This window comes from Myodes glareolus, chromosome 16, assembly GCF_982192425.1.
Source record: "Myodes glareolus chromosome 16, mMyoGla1.1, whole genome shotgun sequence".
NCBI lineage: Eukaryota > Metazoa > Chordata > Mammalia > Rodentia > Cricetidae > Myodes > Myodes glareolus.
The window spans coordinates 48,487,048-48,509,159 of NC_142041.1; the positions used below are offsets into that span (position 1 = coordinate 48,487,048).

The following is a 22,112-nucleotide window of genomic DNA, read 5'->3' on the forward strand; positions in this document are numbered from 1 at the left end:
TCATCAGTGTGTCTGAAGATACTTTGGCAATGGTCACTTTTAAAGTGACCCCATCGTCTTGCGTTTTGTACGTTTCATTTTCTTCATTTTCATAATTGTCACCCACAGAGACGTTCTTCCTTCCTGGCAGAGGTTCCTAGGAGGAGTGGCTTATGGGTAGTTTGCTAGGACAGCTTCTGCCCCAAAGAATAGTCCTAGCATTTCACAAGTGAACCAGGCAAACTTGCCCGGGCAGGATGCCAGCTGGGTCTCTCCAGGCAGAAACATGCACTTTGTTGTTATATGTAGCTCCAAGTGCTCTTTGTAATTCTTACCCATTTTCTTTTTCACAAGTTCTCTAGCAAAATCTTGACGCGCCTTAGCCCTGACTTATCTAACACATCCTTGCAACACCTCAAAGTTTTTTAACCTAATTCTTTGTGAGAAGACTTTTGAATACTATCTTTAATGGCTGCAGAATGATTCTAGCATCATCGCCATCATTATTATTACTATTAGTATCACTCTGAGACAGTATACAACCTCACTCTACAGCCCTGGCGTGCTTGAAAGGCATTATGTAGATCATGGTGGCCTCGAGCTCTAAAGACCTGCTTGTCTGCCACCAGACTGCTGGGATTAAAAGGGTGCACCACCACACGTGGCAATTCCAACTGTTTCTTTTTCAGTCAGACCTCATAAGGAATATTCCCATGCATCTCATAAGGTTATGGCATGTGCTTGTTAGGGAACTGCCCCGTGTTGTCTGCTGATGTCTGCTTGCTGGATTACGTTAGTTATGGTCCTCCTTTATTTTTATACCATCATTTGTCTTCTCTCCTTTTGGTTTGTCTCACCACAGATTTTCCTGAGCCTTACATGTTTCTGTTATTCACAGAGATCAAGTCCATATGAAAAATACGATTGCCATCTTTGGTTGAACAGACCTGAGTTTTACAGGGAATAGCTAGAATTCATTTGCTTTAGCACACAGGGAATGTTCACAAAACTCAGTCATGCTTTACATAAAGTTGTGGGGTGGGAAATCTAAAAAACTGTCTTATGTGTTGCTAACACAGTGCAAACAAATTTGAACTTAAAGAAATGCAAAATTAAACCTCTCCAGAGCTGGGGCAATAAAACACACTGCCATGTAACTGAGTTGAAATTCATAACGAAACAAAGAACCTTAGAATCTTGTAAAGATGAAAGAAGTTTTGCAAAATGTGGGGCAAATGTAGCTTAGCAAGTTAGAAAATAAATTTAAAAATAAACCCCAAATAAAAGACAAAAAAGATGAGAGCAAGGTAATGACTAGGAAACAGTAATATGGTAGAAAAATGCGAGAACAAAAAGCACCTGGATATACTAACCAACGAGCACCACTTTCTCCCGAGGACTGCCTTGTCCTCACCCAAGGATGTTTTTGGCACTTTTCAGGCCTTCGGGTTTTCTTCCCCACTTTTCAGAACTGAGACGACATTGGGTTGGGCGGGAGTGCTCCGTGGTGCCAGAACGCTGTGCTGGAAGTGGCTAAAACTTCCTTAGGTGACGTTTGCAGTGGTTAGTTTGAATTTCTATTAAGTTGCAAAACTCGAGGTGCATATGAGTATATTTTCACTAGCATTAAAGTGCGATTAGCTCTAGAGTAAGAAATAAATTAAAACTCCAAGAAAAAAAAAATAAGAAACTCTTCCAACATGCCAATTTTAGGAGAGCAGAATGTGGTCATATTTTTTTCAGGTCTGTTTCGGCAAGTTAATGTGTAAGACAGAACACTTTAAAAGCGAAACAAACAAAACCACTTAATAGTGATGAAATTTGTCTTATCCCAAAATAATTTTTCCTTTTAAGTGGTTCACTAACCTTGTGCACTAAACTTCTTTCAAAACTTCTTATTTATTTATTGCTGTGCATGAACGTTTTGCCTGCTTGTATGTGAGGGCAGAACATGCATGCAGTTCCAATAGAGACCAGAAGAGGGCATCAGATCCCCTGGGAATCAAACCTGGGTCTTCTGCAAGAGCAAGAAATGGCATCAACAAGAAGCCATTTCTCCATCCCTTGTCCACTGATTCATTGTTAGCAATGTCTGGTTGTTCCCGTACAAACTTTTTATTCACAAAATGAAGGTGTGCAAGTATATCTTAAACCACTGAGGACACAACATTCAAAAGCTTCCACAGTATTAAGGTAATACTAAACAGATTTTTAAAACGTTTTAATAAGTGCTTGTGTTAATGGAATAAACTTTACCTTGAAGATCACATAATGAAATAGATTAGTGCATTTTTTCTAAAAATAACACAGGTAATTCTGCATTTCAGTAGGAATACTGATGAACAGAATCAAGCCTCTTGGTGACTCTATCTATCCCTGTGGCTAGGACATTGGTTCTACAAAGAATTAGAAAAATGTGTGGAAAATGTTTTCTCTTTCTTTAATACGTTTTTACGTTTATGTGTGTGTGTATGTATGTATGTATGTATGTATGTTGAAGGTACATTCACCTGCCAGCCGTGGTATACATGTGGAGGTCAGAGAACAACCTACAGAGTTGATTTTCTTTTACCATGTGGGTTCAGGTCATCGGGCTTAACGGGGAACATGTGTACCACTAAACCATCTTTCTGGTTCTGCTTTCGTCTTTTACATTGCTGTGTGTCTGTGTCGTGTGATTGTACATAAGTACGCATGTTCACGTGTGTGTCGGCATATTTGCATATGGGTACACTTGCATGTGTGGTGTATGGAAACCTGTAGCTGCTTGCAGGTGTCTTCCTGTTGTATTAGACTTTATTTAATGAGACAGGATGTGTCACTGAACTTGGCACTCCAATGAGGCTATTCTAATACACCAGCTTGTGGGTGGAGCCTGCCTCTGTTTCCCAAGTGCTGGAATTATAGTTGGCCACCAGATTGGTCTGAATTTTACATGGGTTCTGGAGATTTGAACTTTTGTCTTCATGTTTGCAGGACAAGCCCATTATTCCCTGAGCCATGTTTCCAGCCCAATAAGCATTTACAAGAGCCTTTACAGTTAATAGATGGGTCTGTATCAGCATATCACTTAGAGAGAGGTTTGTAAACAAAATCGTCACGGACAACAGCAGTTTAAAGACTTATTTTTTATTGATTTTTATTGAGCTATATGTTTTTCTCTGCTCCTTTCCACTCCCCTCCCCCTTCAACCCTCTTCCTTGGTTCCTATGCTCCCAATTTACTCAGGGAATCTTTTCCTTTTCTACTCCCTATGTATGTCTCTCTTAGGGTCTTCATTGTTGTCTAGGTTCTCTGGGATTGTGAATTATAGGCCGGTTCTCTTTGCTTTCTGTCTAAAAGCCACTTATGAGTGAGTACATGTGATAATTGTCTTTCTGGGTCTGGGTTACGTCACTCAATATGATTTTTTCTAGATCCATCCATTGTCCTGCAAATTTCAAGATGTCATTATTTTTCTCTGCTGTGTAATACTCTATTATGGAAATGTACCACATTTCCCTTATCCATTCTTCAGTCAAGGGGCATTTAGGTTGATTCCAGGTTCTGGCTATGAGAAGCAATGCTGCTATGAACATAGTTGAGCACATGTCTTGTAGTACAGTTGAGCATCCTTTGTGTTTATACCCCAAAGTGGTTTTTCTGGGTCATAGTAAAGACTTATTTTTAAACTATGTGTGTGTATGTATGTATGTATGTATGTATGTATGCCTCTGAGCATGTGAGTTCGTGTGTTCACTGAAGTCAGAGGCACTGGATCCACCTCGATCTGGAGTTAGAAATACTTCCGAATTTCCCAACATGGGTTCTAGGAACTGAACTCTGCTTTTCTGAGAGAGTGTGTCCACTCTAAACTCTGAGCCATCCCTCTAGCCCCAACAACATCCTTCTACGACATGTGTCTTACATTCCAGCTATCGGCAACTACTTTCTGGGTATCTTTCCATGTTAACTAGGGTTCACATATTTCTGTTGCGCTGCTGACTGCCGATCTATTTATTTTCCTGTACTCACAGTAATATATCAGTGCATGGAGAGACCAGCTAAGTGTTTAAAAGCAGGCCTCTCCCCTCACATGACGAGTACCTGCTGGAAGAATAACCATAGAGAAGCAAGACAGTGGAAGACCGCAGTGCTGGCCATGAGGAAATGTTGGTTAGACAGTTTAAGCCCCTAACTATAGACCATGTTGAAAATTAGAGAGTGTTGGTGAGAATCATATAAGCTAAAACTATCAAAGTTTAAATTTTTGTCACAAACCACAATCGCTCATGATCCAAGATTAATTTGGAAACCAGTAGTCTAATAGCAGGACTGATTAGTGAAGATCATAGTTAAATAGTTTAGAGAGAGTTAAATTATTGAGAGAGTCTCTCAATAATACCCAAAACTAATTTTTTTTTTCTTTAAAAATACCAGCCGATACTCATGTCTCGCAGACCGCTGCTCTGGTCTCCAATCCAGGTTCATTTAACAGTCATTTGTGGGGTCAGCCACCAGGGGTGACATACATGAGGAGCCATTTCAACCACTACTAAGTTAGCATCTGCCACTCCACTCATTGTAAGGGCCGGGCAGACGGAGGAAAGCGGAGAAGCTCTTACGTTAATATTTGCCTGAATATTAAGGTTGAGAACCACTGGTAATACAATTGCCAGATACGGATCCTGCAGAAAACAAACGTGAAGGCGCTCTTATTAATTTCGTGGGCACGGAGGTGGATGTCTGGCGTGGCGCCTGACTCTAATCTGGTGTGCCTAGGGTGACTAGTCCATACGGGCAGCCGGGAGGGTGCAGGTGATTCGTCTGTTTCCGGATCGCTCTGCTGCTGTTCTCTTGCCGATCACTTTCTTTTGGCTGCGGGATATGCTGCCAGTCTGGCACTGCCGTTTCCCACATGTCTTCTATCTGCCAGTACAGGGGAGTGTTTTGGAGAAAATCTGCCAAAAGCTCTCTTTTTTCCTTCCCAGATTAAATACATTATATCTGCTTAACATATGCAGTCGCTGTTGGCCCAGGGAACCACACAGAAGCTCTCGGGGTGATTACCTCACTGTTGTTTTGACTTCTATAAATGTATTCATTTGGGGGAAGGCACTAAGTTCTTGCTTTTCTCTGCTACATCCTTGGATTAAAATACTGGCTGGAGCTGCCGTTCACAGCCAGCTCACCCTGAGAAAGCCATTTAACTTTTTGTTTTCTTCTCTGTAAATTGAAGTCAGTACTTAACCTGGTATGGTTTTGATGAGTATTTGGCAAGAAGGAACCACAAAGGGACTGAGTGATTAATCAAGAACAGCACAGGCGTTATTCGGGAGACGGCCTGCAGAGGGAGCACTAGAGCAAGAAGCGGAGCCAGCAATCCACTTCCAGGCTGGGCTACTATTAGGGCATGAAAGGGACAGAAAAGGACCGAAATGTTTTCCTGTTCAGCTGGTGGTTGGTCATTGTTAGGGAAGTGGCTTAAAGGGTATGAGGTTGTTACGCCCAAATCCGCCAAGTCCCCTCAAAGTCAACCAGAAAACCGAGTCCCACACGTAAAAGCAAAGAGCCTTTATTTTAATCAGGTTTGCAAACTCGGTCTCTCCGCATGTCTACGGTACTGGAATAACCGGAGAGCCCCAAGCTCAATTAGACTTGGATTTTTATAGTAGTAAAAGTGGGAGTGAGGAGTCTCTGAGATTCAGGACCCCTGATTGGCTGACGTTTGTCTAGGGCTGTCCTGGTGAGGTCTACAGAGGAATGCCAGGCATTTCTTTTGAACGGTCTGCTCCTGGGCTATGGTCGGGTTATCTCAGCTTGGGTTTTTTTTTTTTTTTTCTGCTACCAGATATTGCTTCAGGGTAAACTACTGAGACTCGGGCCTCTTATTAAATTTATCGAGTTCTACTCTGGCAGGTGATAAATGGTTGGAAGTAAAGAACTTCCTTTGGGTGACCTGGTCAGACATAGCTTATCATGACTGGCCCCCACAAGCGGATCAGTGCATTTCTGGGGATCCATAGGTTAGGAAACACTAGAATCTAAACCAGTTATTTTACTTTATGGATTGTTATTGTTTAATCCAAATGGTAGCACTTCACACAACCACATGGCTGTAATTATTAACATTGCCAAGACAGGCAGAAAGGGAAGCCCAGTTGTTGCTCTCGTGACTTGGTGTTATACAAGGGCCTCACTGAGCAGAGATAGGTCTTTGAAGCAGTCTTTGGTATCAGAAATTTTGGAGGGTGCTGTTGACCTGTCTTTTGGTGGTGTCCTTGAGTTCAGTTTCTTGAATACAAAATAGGCTAGGGAACTAAGGAGGCGGGGCCTAAAGACTACCAGGAAGAGGAAGGAGCTAGCCAGGGCAGCCAGCACCCCCTAGAGTTGGTATGTCAGCAGCGTTCAGATAGATGCTCAGGCTCAGGGGAGTGGGGGAAGACAGTTTTGTTGCTTCTCAGACCACTCTAGACTGGTTCATATAGAAATAGCGCGTTCTTCCTGGAGGAAGAGGTCCCTTCTTTCTTGGCAATAAGGAAGCTCAGAATTCAGCAATAAGTCTATTTGGGTTAATATGGTTGTAATTGTGTGATGCTCTTCCCCGAGGAGATGTGAGCAAACGCCTACTTACCCCCATAGGGAACTAAGGACAGACCAAAGTCATTGGTGAACCAATGAGTTTTACTGGGGTTACTCACAGGAATGTGGGTGAGAGATTACTTAGAGGAGCAGACAGGACTCAGACAACTGCATCACCCAGCATGGATAACAGCTTCCAAAAGCTGGGAACCTGGAGCTCACTTCCCAGTCTTCAGGCACTTCAACAGCTTGGGTAGTGTCCTTTCCTGGTGCCTCAGCAGGCCTGCAACTCTTCCAGGCAGTTTGACTGGTCTCTGTCTCTTCCAGGCTGCTGAGTCTCTCCTACACAGCTCTGCTTGTGTGAGCTTCTGGGAATCTTGGCTTGACCAAGAGGGACTCTTAGCAGTCTTTATTGTTTCTGTACTTTTGGGGAAGGAGAGGACTAAAGAACCAATCAGGTCAGTTTCAGGGACTCCCTGGAGCCATTTGGAGTTGTTTACTTCCTGTTTTTAGGAGCTTCCCTTGAGGATGGAAGTGTTTCATCTCTTAGGACATCCCATGGTTTCACCTCCATGTAGACATCCTGTCCTCAAATATCCTGTTTTACTTCCCTTTTACATCCTATTCCTTAAGAAGTTTCAATATGGAAGGCTTTGACCCTGAAGCAAACTGCTCATCAGCAGCTGACTATTTTCATCTAGGCTATTTGAACCCCTTAAAAAGCTGTTGGAAGCCGGCCAGTGGTGATGCACGCCTTTAATCCCAGCACTCGGGAGGCAGAGGCAGGCAGAACTCTGTGAGTTCAAGGTCAGCCTGGTCTACAAGAGCTAGTTCCAGGATAGGCTTTAAAGCTACAAAGAAACACTGTCTGGGGGTTGAGGAGGGATTAAAAAAAAAGAATAAAATAAAAAATAATAAAAAGATCTGATGGAAACAGACCAGAGGAGGGTATACCAGCTTTGTCTATATGGATGGCAGAAAAAATATCCAAGCCTTCAAGGAGAGAGAGTAAGTGAGGGGTTCCCTTAGGATGTGCAGTTGAAACCAACAAGGGCATTGAAGCCAAAAGGCGAACAATAATGGTTTTGTTATTGGGAAGAAATTCATATTTTCATATGATCAATTGTCTGAGACACAGAGCTAAGTTGATATTGCAGGGTGGGGTGAGGGGAGAACACGAGGAGTTGAGACAGAAGGGGTGTGAGGTGAGAAGGTGCTTTGTCAACAACATGAGCCAGAGTTATCTGAGAAAAGGGAATCTCCAGCAAGAAAATGCCTCCCTAAGACTGGTCTGTAGGGAAGCCTGCTGGGCATTTTCTTAATTAGTGATTGATGTGGAGGACCTAGGCCATTCTGGGTGGCGCTACCCATGAGCTAGTGGCCGTGGGACACAAAAGAAAGTGGGCCGAGCAAGCCATAGGAGCAGGCAAGCAGCAAGCAGCATCCCTCCATGACTTCTGCTTCATTCCTGCCTCCAGGTCCTGGCTTAGTCTTTCTCTGTGATGGAGTGTGGCCTAAGAGTTGTGAGCTGAGATCAACCCCTTCTCCCCCAGACTGCTTTTGGCAATAATGTTTGTCACAGCAATAGAAACTCTGAGACACAGATCAGTACCAGGTGCAGGGAATATTGTTTTGACAGACCTGACCATGTATGTTCAGGAGAAATGTGGTATTTGAACTCTGGGCTGGAAAAGGCATTGACTGGTCAGAGCTTCACAATCTGTTGTGGGAGCTAAGAAGATAAACCTGAGAGTGGTGTAGATGGTGGAGGCCCGACTTGTGAAGTTTCCGAGGGAAGTATAAGAGTCCCTAAAGGACCCTGTCAAGCTATTAGATGTTTTGAATTAAGAATCCATTGGTTCTGGGTAGTTGGGTCTGAAGATTACCAAAAGACCAGAACTAGGAAAGTGAATCTTTGCTTTGGGGGACAATTGATCCTGGTTAGCTGGAGCTGAGGAATTGGTGCTCATTAAAGGGGAGACCAGCATCAGTACCATCAAGGTGAAATCTGAGATGCTGTGGTCCAGAGAGGGGAGCGGGAAGGCTCCATTTCACACTGGCAGCCGAACCTGGTAATGTACAGAAGTTTCTCAGGTGGTACCGGTTTTAAAAGCATGAAGGGGTCGTTGAGAGCTGCTCACATTTTGCCTGTGTGGGAAGAGGATAGGACATTGGTAAAGGTACAGCCTCAGTTGCAGTAGAAACCCCAGGACTGGAGGGGTAAGGGACAGGCGGTGAGACCGGTCACCATGTTGCAGAGTCAGAGTCCCTGTAGAGAGCACAGAAGAGGCTACTGGTGAAGGTACAGCCCAGATACAGTGGAGACCCCAGCGTTTTGGAGACACGAGTATTATAGGATGACTGCAAAGGACAGTAGCAGCTGTAGGGTGGATCCAGCCCGAGATTGTGACAAGCTGTGTGTGCTGCAGATACCAGAGCTAGAGAAACAGAGACAGAGCCCAGAAGATGTCGAGTCCTAGATATCAGACACTGCTGTACTTTGATCTTGCTGTGATTTGGATGTGACTGTGCCCTGGTTCTCCCCTCTTGGAGTAAGAAAGTGGTCAACTTGTGGCTTTATTTTACAGGAGCCTAGTTTAGAAGCTTTGGATATTTTAATGAGGCTTTGTTTGAACTGTGAGATTTTAGGTGTTTTTTTCCTATTGTTTTTTGTTTGTTTGTTTTTATTTTGTTTTGTTTTAAAAGACTGAACTATTTTTTTATTCATTTATTTAATTTACATCCTGGCCACAGCCTCCCCGCCATCCTCCATTTCCAGTCTCTCTCCCCCCAATTTCACACCCCTAGCCCCAATCCCCTCCTCTTCCATCTCATCCAGGAAATGGCAGGTCTCCTGTGAGTATCAGTAAATATGGCCTATCAAGTTGCAGTAAGACTGAGTACCTACCTTTCCTTGTATTAAAGATGGGCAAAGGGGCCAATATGAGGAGTAGGGTTCCAAAAGTCAGTAAAAGATTCAGGGACATCCCACATTCCCACTGTTGGGAATTCCACAAGTGGACCAAGCTGCACGACTGTAACATATCTGCAGAGTGCCCAGGTCAGTCTCACGCAGGCCCCCTGGTTTTCAGTTCAGTCTCTGCGAGCCCCTATGAGCCCAGGTTAGTTGATGGTGTGAGCCTTCCCATGGTGTCCTTGACCCCTCTGACTCTTACACTCCTTTCCCTTCCTCCTCTACAAGATTCTGAACTCTAATATTTGGCTGTGGGTTCTGCATCTGCCTCCATCAGTGGTTGGATGACGCTTCCCTGATAATTGGGCCAGGCACCAGTCTGGTCGCAGGAGAGAGCGAATGCAGGCTACTTATCCACTGGTGCTAGGAGTCAAGCTGGGTCCTCCCCCATAGACTCCTGGGAGAGTCCCCTGCACTAGGCTTCAGCCTGACCCTGAAATGCTCCTCCTCCAGCAGTCTCCTCAGCACTCTCCCCTATAGGGCCCCAGCCAATCCCATCGCTCATGTTCCCGTCCCAACCTGCCTTCAGTGGGCTCACAAAATCTCCTCTATGTCCTCTTCCCAGGGAGACCCGGTGTCCACCCATAAACTCTCCTTGTTAACTAGAGAATGAACTTTTAAAGTGTTTGAATTTTTAAAGACCACAGGACTCTAAGTTTGGAATGCGTTTTATATGGAGATATTGGTATTAATATGAGATCTTGGAAATGAATGAAAAAGTATTACAGTTGAATAATAATATGTTCATATGACAAGTTGAAAAAGGGCCACTTGTTTTGTTTTGCTATCTTAGAAGAAGAAACCCAGTGAGAAAATATCTCCATAAGATTGGTCAGGATTGGCAATCCTGTGTGGCATATTGGTAAGGATTGCCTTTGGTCATCATATCTTTACGCAGCAGCAGAAAAGTAACCAGTATACACAGTGAGAAAATAGTAATGCCTTGGGTGCTCTCTTCCATGCATAGGCAGTCTTGAGTAATTTATCCCTCCTTTTTGTGCAGGTGCTGGATGTAAGCAGAGAAGGCAAAGAAGAGGTGTTCTATGGACCTACACTGCCCTTTGCTTCGAATGGCATAGCAGCATGCTTCCTTCCAGCTCCGTATTTCACGTGCCCTAACCTTCAGACCCTGCAGGTGCCTCATCACAGAATCGGCACTGTCTGAGAAGCCAGCACCGTTAGACAGCATCAGGAGCCCGAAGGAGAGCTTAACATCTGGATACAGGCCACGAACATCCTCAGTGCTCCATGCTTCCCTGTCATGTTTTACAGGTCTAAAATTGTCTAAATACTAGCAAAAAAGAAAAAAAAGAGCAATTTTCTAAAACATATTGTGAGAATTCTTTTCCATGTATGTTAATACACATATGTATAATTTTTGTTGTGGTGCACCTTAATGCTGTCCTGTGGGCACATTACTGTTTCATGGATCTTTAAGACATTTCTCTTACCCTGTTCTTATCAGCGCCATCCAGGATCACGTGACACTGTTAGTAAGGCACCTTTCACAGTGGCATTGGTTGTCTCCTAATCTTCCGTACTTCTGCCCTTCACTGCTTAAACACCAGAGCGTCATTTTTCAAAGCGTCACATTCAGCAGCTCTGCTCAGGAGAGGTTAGCAGGGCGGTGTCGTAAGCGCTAAGTGCCATGTGTTACTGAAGGTGATGGGAGCAGCCGACTTGGAAAAGGTAGATTTCCAGCCCTGCTTACTCTGCCCTTGGGTGGGAACTTTACAGCCTCAAAAGATGGTAACTGCTCATCTCCACGTTAACTGAAAAGAATGCTGTGAGAATTAGGCAAATGCTCAGAACGTTGCCTAAGAAGAAAAGCTACTCAAATTCTAAGGTGTTTTACTGTATTTCAGAACCTTGTTAACTGAACCACATCCTGCGGGATAAATGAGTCTAAGAATATCAGGAAGACACTGTACCTATCATAACTAGGAATACCAAAGATCCCTAAGCTTGTACAAATTCTTGACTGAAAGAATTCTCTTAAATGCTCATTTAAAAAAAAAAAATTAGCTGTACTATCCATGGTACCACAGAAGGCTGTGATGTAAGTCTGAACTGAGAGTGGGCAGTTCTACTGGACATTTTACAAGTTACTAAAGGTTATGTCAATCCTGAGTGCTTCTGGGATTCCCCACCACTGCCAGTACATTTTTTATTACTGCCACTTTTAATGATGCACAGTTCATTTTTAGTTTAGATTTCTGAGTTTGCTTTATCTACAGCCAAAATAAATCATCTTAATAATAACATCTTAACATAAACTCAACACGTTTGTCTTCCTGATCTCGCCAAGACTTGAGGTCATTTTTATGAAACGGCTGCTTTCCCGCTGCCGCTTGGTCATTTCAGCAGTGCCTATGTCTCAGAAACTATTAACTGTGGAACCACTTCTTTTTTTTAATCATCATAAGCAAATGAAAAAATAACCCTTTTCTGTTTGTTTAGGGTGGCTTCGATAGGCTACCTAACTATGCTGGCCCCCAACTCATGATCCTCCCAGATAAAACAATCTGTTTATCTTAGCAATCTCACTAACGTTAAGCACTGTATAAGGATACCCTAACGCATGGTTCTGAGAGTAAAAATGATCTAGTTACTGGGTACAGGACATGAAGAGATGAGAAGGGTAAGGAGGAAAGGTAACAACTCGAATCAGACAGAGCAGCGACTGCTGGTGCGGACAGGCGCTGCAAGCACTTAAAAAGCTGCCTCGGAGCCTTCAGAAATGAACTTGACATTCTGTCAGTCTCGAAAGTGTATTCCTGCCCTGCTGAATTCTTACCATACAGGCATAGATAACAAGTGTTTCAGACTTACTGACGTCTCTAAAACCATTAGATACATAATGCTATAGTAAACAAACAAGCAAACAAACAAATAAATGAACAAATCGTTATAGTCCCAGGTCTTATACCCTGAATGAAAGGAAATGGTTTCAAAATAAGCTTGCCCGAATGACAGCCTTAGACGTTCTGAATTCATTTCTAAGCATTCATTTAAGCCCGCATAAACTACCAGTTAGTTTCTCCTTGTGTTCATGGCAGACTTCTTGCCGAGTATGGACATATTCTTCACATCTCCAATCAAAGAAGAGCATCAAAACTCTCACACGCCTTTACTACAAAAAAAGAAGATCCATATCACACAGTTCCCTTCCCCCAAATCGTCTGCAACGGGGAAACCAATCTATGGAATTATAGTTGACGTATATTATATGCAAATCCCATTTGGAATACTGTTATATACCTATCTACTATTCAAGTATAGTATCCATTAGTAATTTGTCTTTTTTTCAATCCTCAGAATTAAAGATTGGATTTTACTTTTCCTAAAAGACCAAAAGACTTTGAAGCACCTAAATATCACTTGAGGATTCTACTTTAAAACACAAACTGAGTTTCTACAATAATTCTGTTGTGAAAGGCAAAGCTGGCAAAGACATGACTCTCCATCTACAATGGAAGATGCAATAAAGCCCCTAATCTTTAAAAGTAAGATGCCAACTACATCACGATTATGGCACCTTTTGTACCTTCTGGTTTTCTTCACAACTAAGTACATGCATAGCATCCCCTTCACCTACCGCAGAAGTGGAAACCTTCAATTGTTTTCCCACGAATTATAAATGCAATAGGAACAAAAGATACTGTTTCTCTAAGTAACATGGCTCATCTTTTATTTTCGCTGGATAATCAGCGACACACTGCAGGTAAAATGCACACATTAAAATTGATATACCTATCGTTCATCTTTATTATAGGCAAACAACCTAGAAACTACATACAAAATAATATCTATAACATGTAACAAAGTGAGTAACTGTCGGCACAACAAAGTTCTAAGGAAGGACGGGGATGTAGCCTGGTTGGTAGAGTGCTTACCTCACCTGCCTGAAGCCTAGGGCTCAGCTGTGGGAGCTCCTGCTTGTAATCCCAGTTTGCTTGGAAAGTGGAGGTCAGAGGATCCGAATTCAAGGTCACTCTTGGCTACCAAGAGTTTTCAAAGAAGCCAGCCTGAAACAGAGACACTGACCCTGTCTTTCACAAATAAACACATAAGTAAAATAATAAAATCGGTCAATTAGAATTGTGTGGTACCAAATCGGGTAAGCTCACCATACAGAAGATCCCAGAGAAAACACAACTCTTGTTTTTAGAAAGAATATGCTATTCTGCTAGACTCCTAGACTGTTTTAACTAAATAAAGCACACTGTTTTTACTGACATTTTACACTCCTGCTTGACTAGGCAATATATTTGACTCTAAGAAGGCTAGGCATTTCCTCAGTGCAGGAAAGAAGATGTAGGGCGTGGAGAGATCAAACTTCCTTGAGGGTTTCCCCAAAGTGCAGAAAGATACCAACTTTTAGATAAAATATTAACTGCCAAAGATCCTGTGGAAACTGTGTGATTATTCTGATGATGGACACCTGTCACTCCCTCACTCAAACCCTCGGTGGGAGGCTGAGGTAGAGGATTGGACATTTAAGGCTGGCCTTGGCTAAACAGCAGGACACTCAAAAAAGAACAGAAATAAGAGCAAAACCTAACAAGAGAGAGAGAGAAACATTTGTTGAGAACATATGGAAATAAGCCCAAATATTACTTAAGAACAAAGTATCTTATAAATGAGGAAGAACATGGTAGAGGTGTTTATCACCAAGTTTGAAGGCCTGCGTCAGAGTCCTCAGACCGACATGGTGAGAGAAGAGAATTGATTTCTCCAAGTTGTCCTCTGACCTAATATATGTGCACACACACACATATACAGGTGGATAAAGAAAAACATTATTTTAAAAAGTGAAGTCAGTGTGGAGCACATACCTGTATTCCTGCCACTGGAGTGCCTACGGCAAGGATTTTGAGATTGAGTGTGGCTAGCCTGAATTCATACACTGAGCCCCCATGTCAACAAAACAAAATCACCAAGCAAATGCAACAAACCACTAGACCAAACACAGCAAACTTGAGGAAAGGTCTGATAGAAGCCACAGGATAACAGACATCCATCAGTCCAAGACATAATAAAAATACTACTTTCTAAAATAAATGCTGAGATAGAAAAGCAAGTCAAATGCAGCCATCCATCACTTAATGGCCGGGATGTATTCTGAGAAATGCATCCTTAGGCAAAATCATTGTACTAGCACGATAGGTGGTAGTCAATCATTTGTGGCCTCTGGACGCTATCCAGATATGTGGTGCTGGTGTAATAAGGCTTACTGTTTTACAATAAGTTTTTCTGAGTACTTTTATATAGTAGGCATACAATCTAAAACAAGAGGGGTAATAAGTACACAAAGCACCAAGTCATCTATCATGAAGTCGTATGTACTGTACATAGTTATACGGGCTATATATAGTTCTGTCTGGCAGGGTGGTGGGCTCACCTGTCCCAGTGTCACTACTTGTGTTGACTATATTCCACTGTGATGTTACAATGGCAATGTACCTAGGTGGTAGGGACGTTGGAGATCTGCCACAATCTCATGGGATTACCTTGGTATGTGAGTCCTATCACTGAAACATCATGTACCACATGACTTTACTTAAGAGAAAAATGATATATAGACATTTAAAATTATGAAATCTTTCTAGTGCAAATGAACTCTGTACTCATTGATTTTTGCAGATCATCCTCCAAATTTCTCTCACCTACCTAGTTAGATGCTAATTAAATTGAAGTTTAAATCAAAACTAAATCTTAATGTCTAATAAAACGTTTTCATCACTCTGTTGCCCTTCGCTCATCTTTTATACTCATCCCATCTGGTGATTTATAGGTATCTGACTGGAATGCTCACATGCCCAATACTTACATTTTTCTTCCTTTTTACTGCTTTAAGTTTCTATAGAAATTAAATTTATTAATTTTCAGCCATTATGAAAAGAATGATACACCGTGCTGGCCCGCTGAATGAACCTGAGAGCAGAATGAACAGTGTTCCGAGAAAGTGAGCAAGGCTGGAGAAAGGAAACTTGAAAGAAATGAAAGAAACTGTCAATTTTATGGCTGCCTGAATTTTTTTTTTTTAACTGCTGTGATGTACACCATAACCAAAAACAACTGGGGAGGGAAAGGGTTGCTTTCAGCTTGTAGTGGCAGTCCATTATTAAGGGCAGGGCAGGAGCTCAAGGCAGAAGCAGAGGACATGGAGGAACACTGCTTATGAGCTGCCTCATCTTGCTTTCTTCTACTACCCTAAGCCACCTACTAAGAAGTGACATGGTTCTCAGTGGATTGGACCTTCCTCTATCAATCTGTTACCAAAGAATGCACGACAGACCTGCATACAAGCAATCTGGGGGAGACATCTACTCAACTGAGTTTACTCTTCCCAGCTAACTCTTACTTGTGTCAAGTTCACAGTAAGCCAATCAGGACACTGGTGATTGTGAATAGGGCAGCAGAGAACATGACTGAACAATTATCTCTGAAGTAGAACATAGAGTTCTTTGGGTGCATGCCCAGAGGTGGGACAGCTGTGTCTTACCATAGTCCTGCTTTCAGTTTTAAGGTCTACTGATTCCTACTGTGGATGACATCAGTTTGCACTCTAGTGGTTTGAATGAAAACGGCCCTCATAGGCCCATAGTGACACTCTTAGATGTGGCCTTGTTGGAATAGACGTAGCACTGTTGGAGAGGTGTGTCACTGGGAGTGGCCTATGAAGTCTCAAATGCTCAAGTCAGGCCCACCCAATGGCTCACTCTTTCTCTGCTGCCTGCTAATCTGTATGTGGAACTCTCAGCTACCTCTCCAGCACCAAATCTGCCTGCATGTAGCCATACTTCCCACCATGACAATGGACTAAATCTCTGAACTGTAAGCTAGCCCCAATTAAATTTCTCCTTACAGAGTTGCTGTGGTCATGATATCTCTTCATAGCAACAGAAACCCTAAGACATACTCTAATAGTGAATAAGTCTTCCCCATTCTTCACATCCTAGCCAGCATTTGCTTTCCAGATAAATGCCATTCAAACTGGGGTAAGATGTTTTAATTTTCATTCCCCTGATTGCAAAGGATGTTGTATACTTTGTCTTTTTGTTGTTGTTGCAAACAGAGTTTGCCCTTTGGTTTCCTGGCTGCCCAGACCCAAATAATCACACAGAAACTATATTAATTACAACACTGTTTGACCAATACCGTAGGCGTATTTTTAGCTAGCTCTTACATATTAAATTAATCCATTTCTATTAATCTGTGTAAGGCTGTGGCTTACCAGTAAGGGTCCGGGTCCTTCTCCTTCACTACCTCTCTCATTATCTCTGTTTGGATTTCCTTTCTGGCTTTACTTTGCTATGCCATTGGCCCAAACAGTTTTATTCATCAACCAATAAAATTAACACGTACACAGAAGGACATTTCACATCATTTTTTCTTTTTTTCTTTTTGTTTTTCGAGACAGGATTTCTCTGTGTAGTTTTGGAGCCTGTACTGGGAAATTGCTCTGTAGACCAGGCTGGCCTTGCACTCACTGAAATGCAGCTAACGCTGCCTCCTGAGTGCTAGGATTAAAGGCGTGTGCTACAACCACCCAGCCCAGATGTTGTATACTTTTAAAACTATCTCTCAACCACTTATTTTAAATATATGTGTGTATGTGTGTTTGCATTTGTGTTTCCTACAGGTGGTGTGTAGGTACCAGCAGAGGCCAAAAGAGGGTAACAGATTTACTGAAGCTAGAGGTATAGATGATTATGTGATTCCTAAGGTGGCTGTGTGGAACTAAATGTACATTCTCTGGAAGAGCAGCAAGTACTCCTTTCCCTTTTTTAGCCAGCTTTGTCCTCTTATTTATTTATGCTTGAGAATTTCTTATATGAACACTGTATTTATAGCATTCCTCCTTCCATTTCTTCTTTGTAACCTCTTCCTTGACCCCCCCCCCCCACTCCTCAAATTCATTGCCTCTGTTCTCCCCCCTCTTACACACACACACACACACACACACACACACACACACACACACAGAGTACAGTCTGATGACCTGAGTTAGATCCCTGGGTCTCCCCCAAAATACAGACTATTGCTTCTGCTTGTCTCCTGGAACTTGAGGGTAAGACCCTATGGTGAAAGACTTTGACCACAGGACTTGGGGAAATCAAGTAAGTGTATACTGGCCCGGAGAAATTCCTCCCCAATGGCTACCTTTTATAGCATTGGAAGGTACTAGGCAGGTACTATGGAGAAGGGTATTACAGTCCTACCCAACTGTGAACCTTGAGAACTACAATCATGACCAGCCTGACAGTACAGACCATGTGGTTAACAGTGGCAATTATGCAGGTAACCAATAGTTGTGTGATTGGATTTAAATAAGAGAACTCAAGCCTTATACTGTAAGTCTGGCCAAGAAAGAACCCTTGGCTGAAGGAAGGGGTCACAGACCTAGAAGAGAACCTCCTCCTTCCTTTGTAATGAACTAATATAGTATCCAAATGTCTTCTAAGTACCCATTGAATGTGGTTCTCAACCCTCACTAGAGAAACATCTTTTTGCAGAGAATATCAGGTCAACAAACAGAGACTAAGTGACTCTAGAGTGCCTATCCCCATATGGGACACCTATAACACAAGCCCACGCCCAAGGTTGAGACAACGTTGCTAGGAGGGGGCAGAATTTAAGAGCCAGAGGTTCAGAGAAATACCATGAGGTTCAGTATCTTTTGGACATGATAGGGATGTTGCACTCATGACTTCGAAAGAGTGTAGTTGTCTCTACACAAACTGCACATTAATGAGACAGTCCCCATTCTAGCATGCCTGGGGAAAGGCTCATAAGGCCACACCCCTGTTTGAGGTGCTACAGGCAAAAGTTGAAGGCTACTAAGAGTCAGTTTTCCTTGGTGACATGGTTATTGGTATGCTGCTCCTGATCCCGGGGTTAGTCATACACCCATGTGAATATGGGTAATATTAGCCAGTCAGTATGTGATATAGTTATCTAAAACTGAGGACATGAGAGGAGAATGCATGTGAGGGGACCATGGGAGGAGAAAAATGGAGAAAACAACTGGAGAAAAGTGGAAGGGTTGATATGATAAAATTGTATTGTTCTCATGTAAGAAATATCAAAGGCTAAAACAAGAATAACAGTCCACTTAGGTGACACACAGTGATCAGGCCGATGCCTAATGTGTCAGCTGAACTCCTTGTATTTAGTGATGCTCACCACAGAAACCAGTCAGAAGGACAAGGCCCAGCAGGTGAAATGTGCAGCCTTCGTAAGTTACTAAGATATGAGGGGAAGGAGACGAGAAAGCTGACTTCTCAGACTTCTATTTTTCAGATGTTTATTGGGTGGGGAGGAAGCCCTGTTGGAGTGGGACATGAGAAGGCAGGCAGGCAGAGACAGGGAAGGGGAACAAGAGAACAGACTTCTTTTACTAGTAGTTTTAAGATGCTTCCAGAATATTAATTATTTCTCTAATTTCTATCTATATTTCCTCTCCCTTGAGAAGACTTTTAATGACAATTCTGGAAGATAAAGAGAGAAAAAATCCTAGCAATCGACAGAATGTACACATGAATACTGTTGATGTACTTTTAAAACTTTAAACAAATGGTGTGCATGGTCGTCAGTCAGAACAGCGACTCCAGAGAGCCGAGCACACCTTTACTTGCCACTCACAGGTGCTGTAGATATTTATTTGCTAACTTTGGTTTATAACAAAGAAACCCCGCAGTCCATATCCTGATACCCACTTTCCTGCAAATAGTAAACCAGAACAGGCCAGAAAGAAAAAGGAGTGTGAACACAAAAAGATAATAAAGATATGAAGGTTAACAGAACAAACCAGCAGCTAAACAGGTTACTGGTATAACTGGATAATACTCATTCACAGAAAAGCTGTTCTGTTTGAAAAGTCTTTAATTTAGTTAAAAATCTCTTCACGTTCCAGGATCCTATTACACAATTACTAATAAGCCTTCATTCCTTATTTATATACATTATACATGCAGGAGAAAAAGGAAATTATTTGTGATACAACATCATAGAATTAATTAAATCCCTGCTGGGGTGCCACATAGCAGCTTTAGAGACGACGCAGGCAGGAAGCTGGCGCAGCAGCATCAGGTTTTGTCACTTTCCAGTCTCTGTTTCTCCTCCTGGCCCACCTGTCCTAGGTGAGATAAAAGTTTGCTATATGCTTCCCTGTTTAAAAAAAAAAAACACCACTTAAGTATTTATAAATGTCTATTAACCTACCAAGCAGATGTGGCACAACACTTTAAAAAGAATGCTTCATGTATGCAAAGAGTAAACTCAGGTGCTAGAATCCATTCAGTCCTTAGAGTGACTTATACGTACAAAAGGAAGGTTAAATGGTGTGAGAGCTTATTAGCCATCTGAAATAATATAATGTCCATCTATGACAAAATGCGCTCATGGTACATGGCTTAAGGACAAGGATGGCATGATAACAACAGGGAGGTGGTCACCACAAAAACATGGAACATTACAACCAGAAGAAAGATCAGTATCACAACACCAGCAATGCCCTATTTTCTTTAGCTTCGTTTCCTTACTTGAATGGCAGTTTGAAAATAAAATGCTGTTTCCAATATTCTATAGTACTTGTGGTACTTGGGATTTACATTTTCTTTACAGAAAGGAGAGGGTTTATGTAGGTGGAGAAACAGGTAAGCCATGCTTCTTCTGGGCCCAGGCTCCAACAGGGCAAGAAGGGAGCGAAGGTGAGCCAGGGTCTACAGTGAGGAAATTTTACGGTTCATTAACATAGCGCTCACCAGTTGAAATGCTTTAAGAAATACCTGCCATGAAGTCCTTTCATTAGTCTAAATACCTATGGGATCCTGAATAACCAGAAACAGTCCTTTTGTGAATATCATGGCCACACAGAGTAGCACGTTAGCAAAGGCTGCCCCAGTGCACACAGAGACTCCATGAAAGATTTTCATGAAAGAGCTCAGAAGCTATGCCAACAGTGTTGCAAGAGTATGTTTTTCATTTACTGTGCTGCAAAGATGGAGTCTACTAATTAGCTAATGTTATAATCAATATGGATTTCACAAGACAAGTCACTGGAAGCTTTCAAACCCATCTCTTCCTAAGGACACTGCTTTGAAAAGAGCTGCGGTGTGCAGCTCTGAGGTGGCCATGTCTGCAGGAACATGGAAACGTGTAATCCAGCACAGCTACGCCACTGCTCAGGCAGGGGTTACACAGCTGAAAGGTCACAGCACTGAAGCGTTCTTCATCTCAAAATATTCTACTTTTCTAAATGGGAAATAAGTCATTTTAATAAAAAGAGAAAACACAAATTGTATGGTACTGAAAATAGTATAATTATCAAACATACCTTTGTGCAATGTTCCTGCCATAGCCCCATTTCAGCTCTGAATCTTTCAGAGACTGAGTGAGGGTAGGAACCAAGTGGACGACAATGTGCCCACTCAGTGCTGCCACCACCTCCAGGATGCTGTACACCTGGTAACTGTACTGCACACCATAGTCCTGGATGAACTGCCTGAAAGGAAAACAGGCCATCTAAGAGTCAACCTCAGGCAATTCCTTGGGCCAGTTACATACATCATAATCACTTTTAACCTGAACGTAACAAGGATTGTTTCATCAAGACTGAGGAAGCATCTATACGGAGACTACTGGTAAGGCTTGTTTGTTTCTTAACTTTTGGAGGTAGGGTAGTTTCATGTCTGGCTTGACTTAGAACTCATTATCCCCTCAGTCACCTAGAATGCTGGGACTACAGGTGTGTATCACCAGGACCATCTCGGCGACACTTAGCAGAAAAATAATCGAAAGGAGAATCAGGTAGGGAAACAAAATAAATTTTAGGGACTTTCCATGATATTCTCCACTTCAAATCGGAATGGGAGGAGTGTGGAAGGCAGCTCGCACAGTCAAGTTTCCTCGTTATTTCTCAGTACATCAAACATCTGTATTAGTTAATACAGTATAAGGACAGAAAATATTCATAAGATATTTACATGTTTTAAATGAACAAAAGATATTATGAGTAGACATTCTTTATAAATAAAAAACCATATATTTGACCACTAAAATTTCCACATTCCTCAATCAGTATAATAAAAGTCATGTACCTTAATAAATCATATATAACAAAGATTCGCTCTTTTCCCTCTTCCCAAGGTTTTGAAATTTTCATGAACACGCTAGCATAAAGTAAAGACAATTAAAATTAACCAGAAACAGTAGACAAGTATAGTCATGTGACAACAGGGAAGAAACACACCTCAAATCACATGTCATGTGGTGGCAAGGTAGGGATGTGAAATAAAATCAAGCTGGTAGAGACCCTGAGAAAATTGGCACAAAGAAACTGCCCTAATAAAGACTCTCCACCAGGCGGTGGTGGCACACACCTTTAATCCCAATACTCGGGAAGCAGAGACTGAAGGATCTCTTTGACTTTGAGGCCATCCTGGTCTACAGCGTGAGTTCCAGGACAGCCAGGACTGTTACACAGAGAAAGCCTGTCTTGGAGAACACACACACACACACAAAAAAAAAAACAACAACAAAAAACAAAAACAAAGACAAAAACCAGAGAGAGAGCGAGAGCGAGAGCGAG

At 42.3% G+C, this 22,112-nt stretch overlaps 2 protein-coding genes across 5 annotated transcripts in view; one reads left to right on the top strand and one right to left on the bottom strand.

Moving 5' to 3' along the window:
- The window catches only part of Klhl32 (kelch like family member 32), a 228,057-nt gene extending 212,798 nt beyond the window's left edge, over positions 1-15,259 (top strand). For all 4 annotated transcript variants that reach the window (XM_048420226.3, XM_048420227.3, XM_048420228.3 and 1 more), the window contains one exon: positions 10,518-15,259. In XM_048420226.3, coding sequence (XP_048276183.1) covers positions 10,518-10,679 — 162 coding nt within the window. In that variant the 3' untranslated portion in view covers positions 10,680-15,259. The remainder of the gene's footprint in view (positions 1-10,517) is intronic.
- Positions 15,260-19,387: 4,128 nt separating this feature from the next.
- Positions 19,388-22,112, bottom strand: part of Mms22l (MMS22 like, DNA repair protein) — a 113,625-nt gene continuing 110,900 nt past the window's right edge. The window contains exons 24-25 of the mRNA XM_048419858.3: positions 20,859-21,026; positions 19,388-19,690 (exon numbers count right to left, since the gene is read on the bottom strand). Coding sequence (XP_048275815.3) covers positions 19,609-19,690; positions 20,859-21,026 — 250 coding nt within the window. The 3' untranslated portion in view covers positions 19,388-19,608. The remainder of the gene's footprint in view (positions 19,691-20,858; positions 21,027-22,112) is intronic.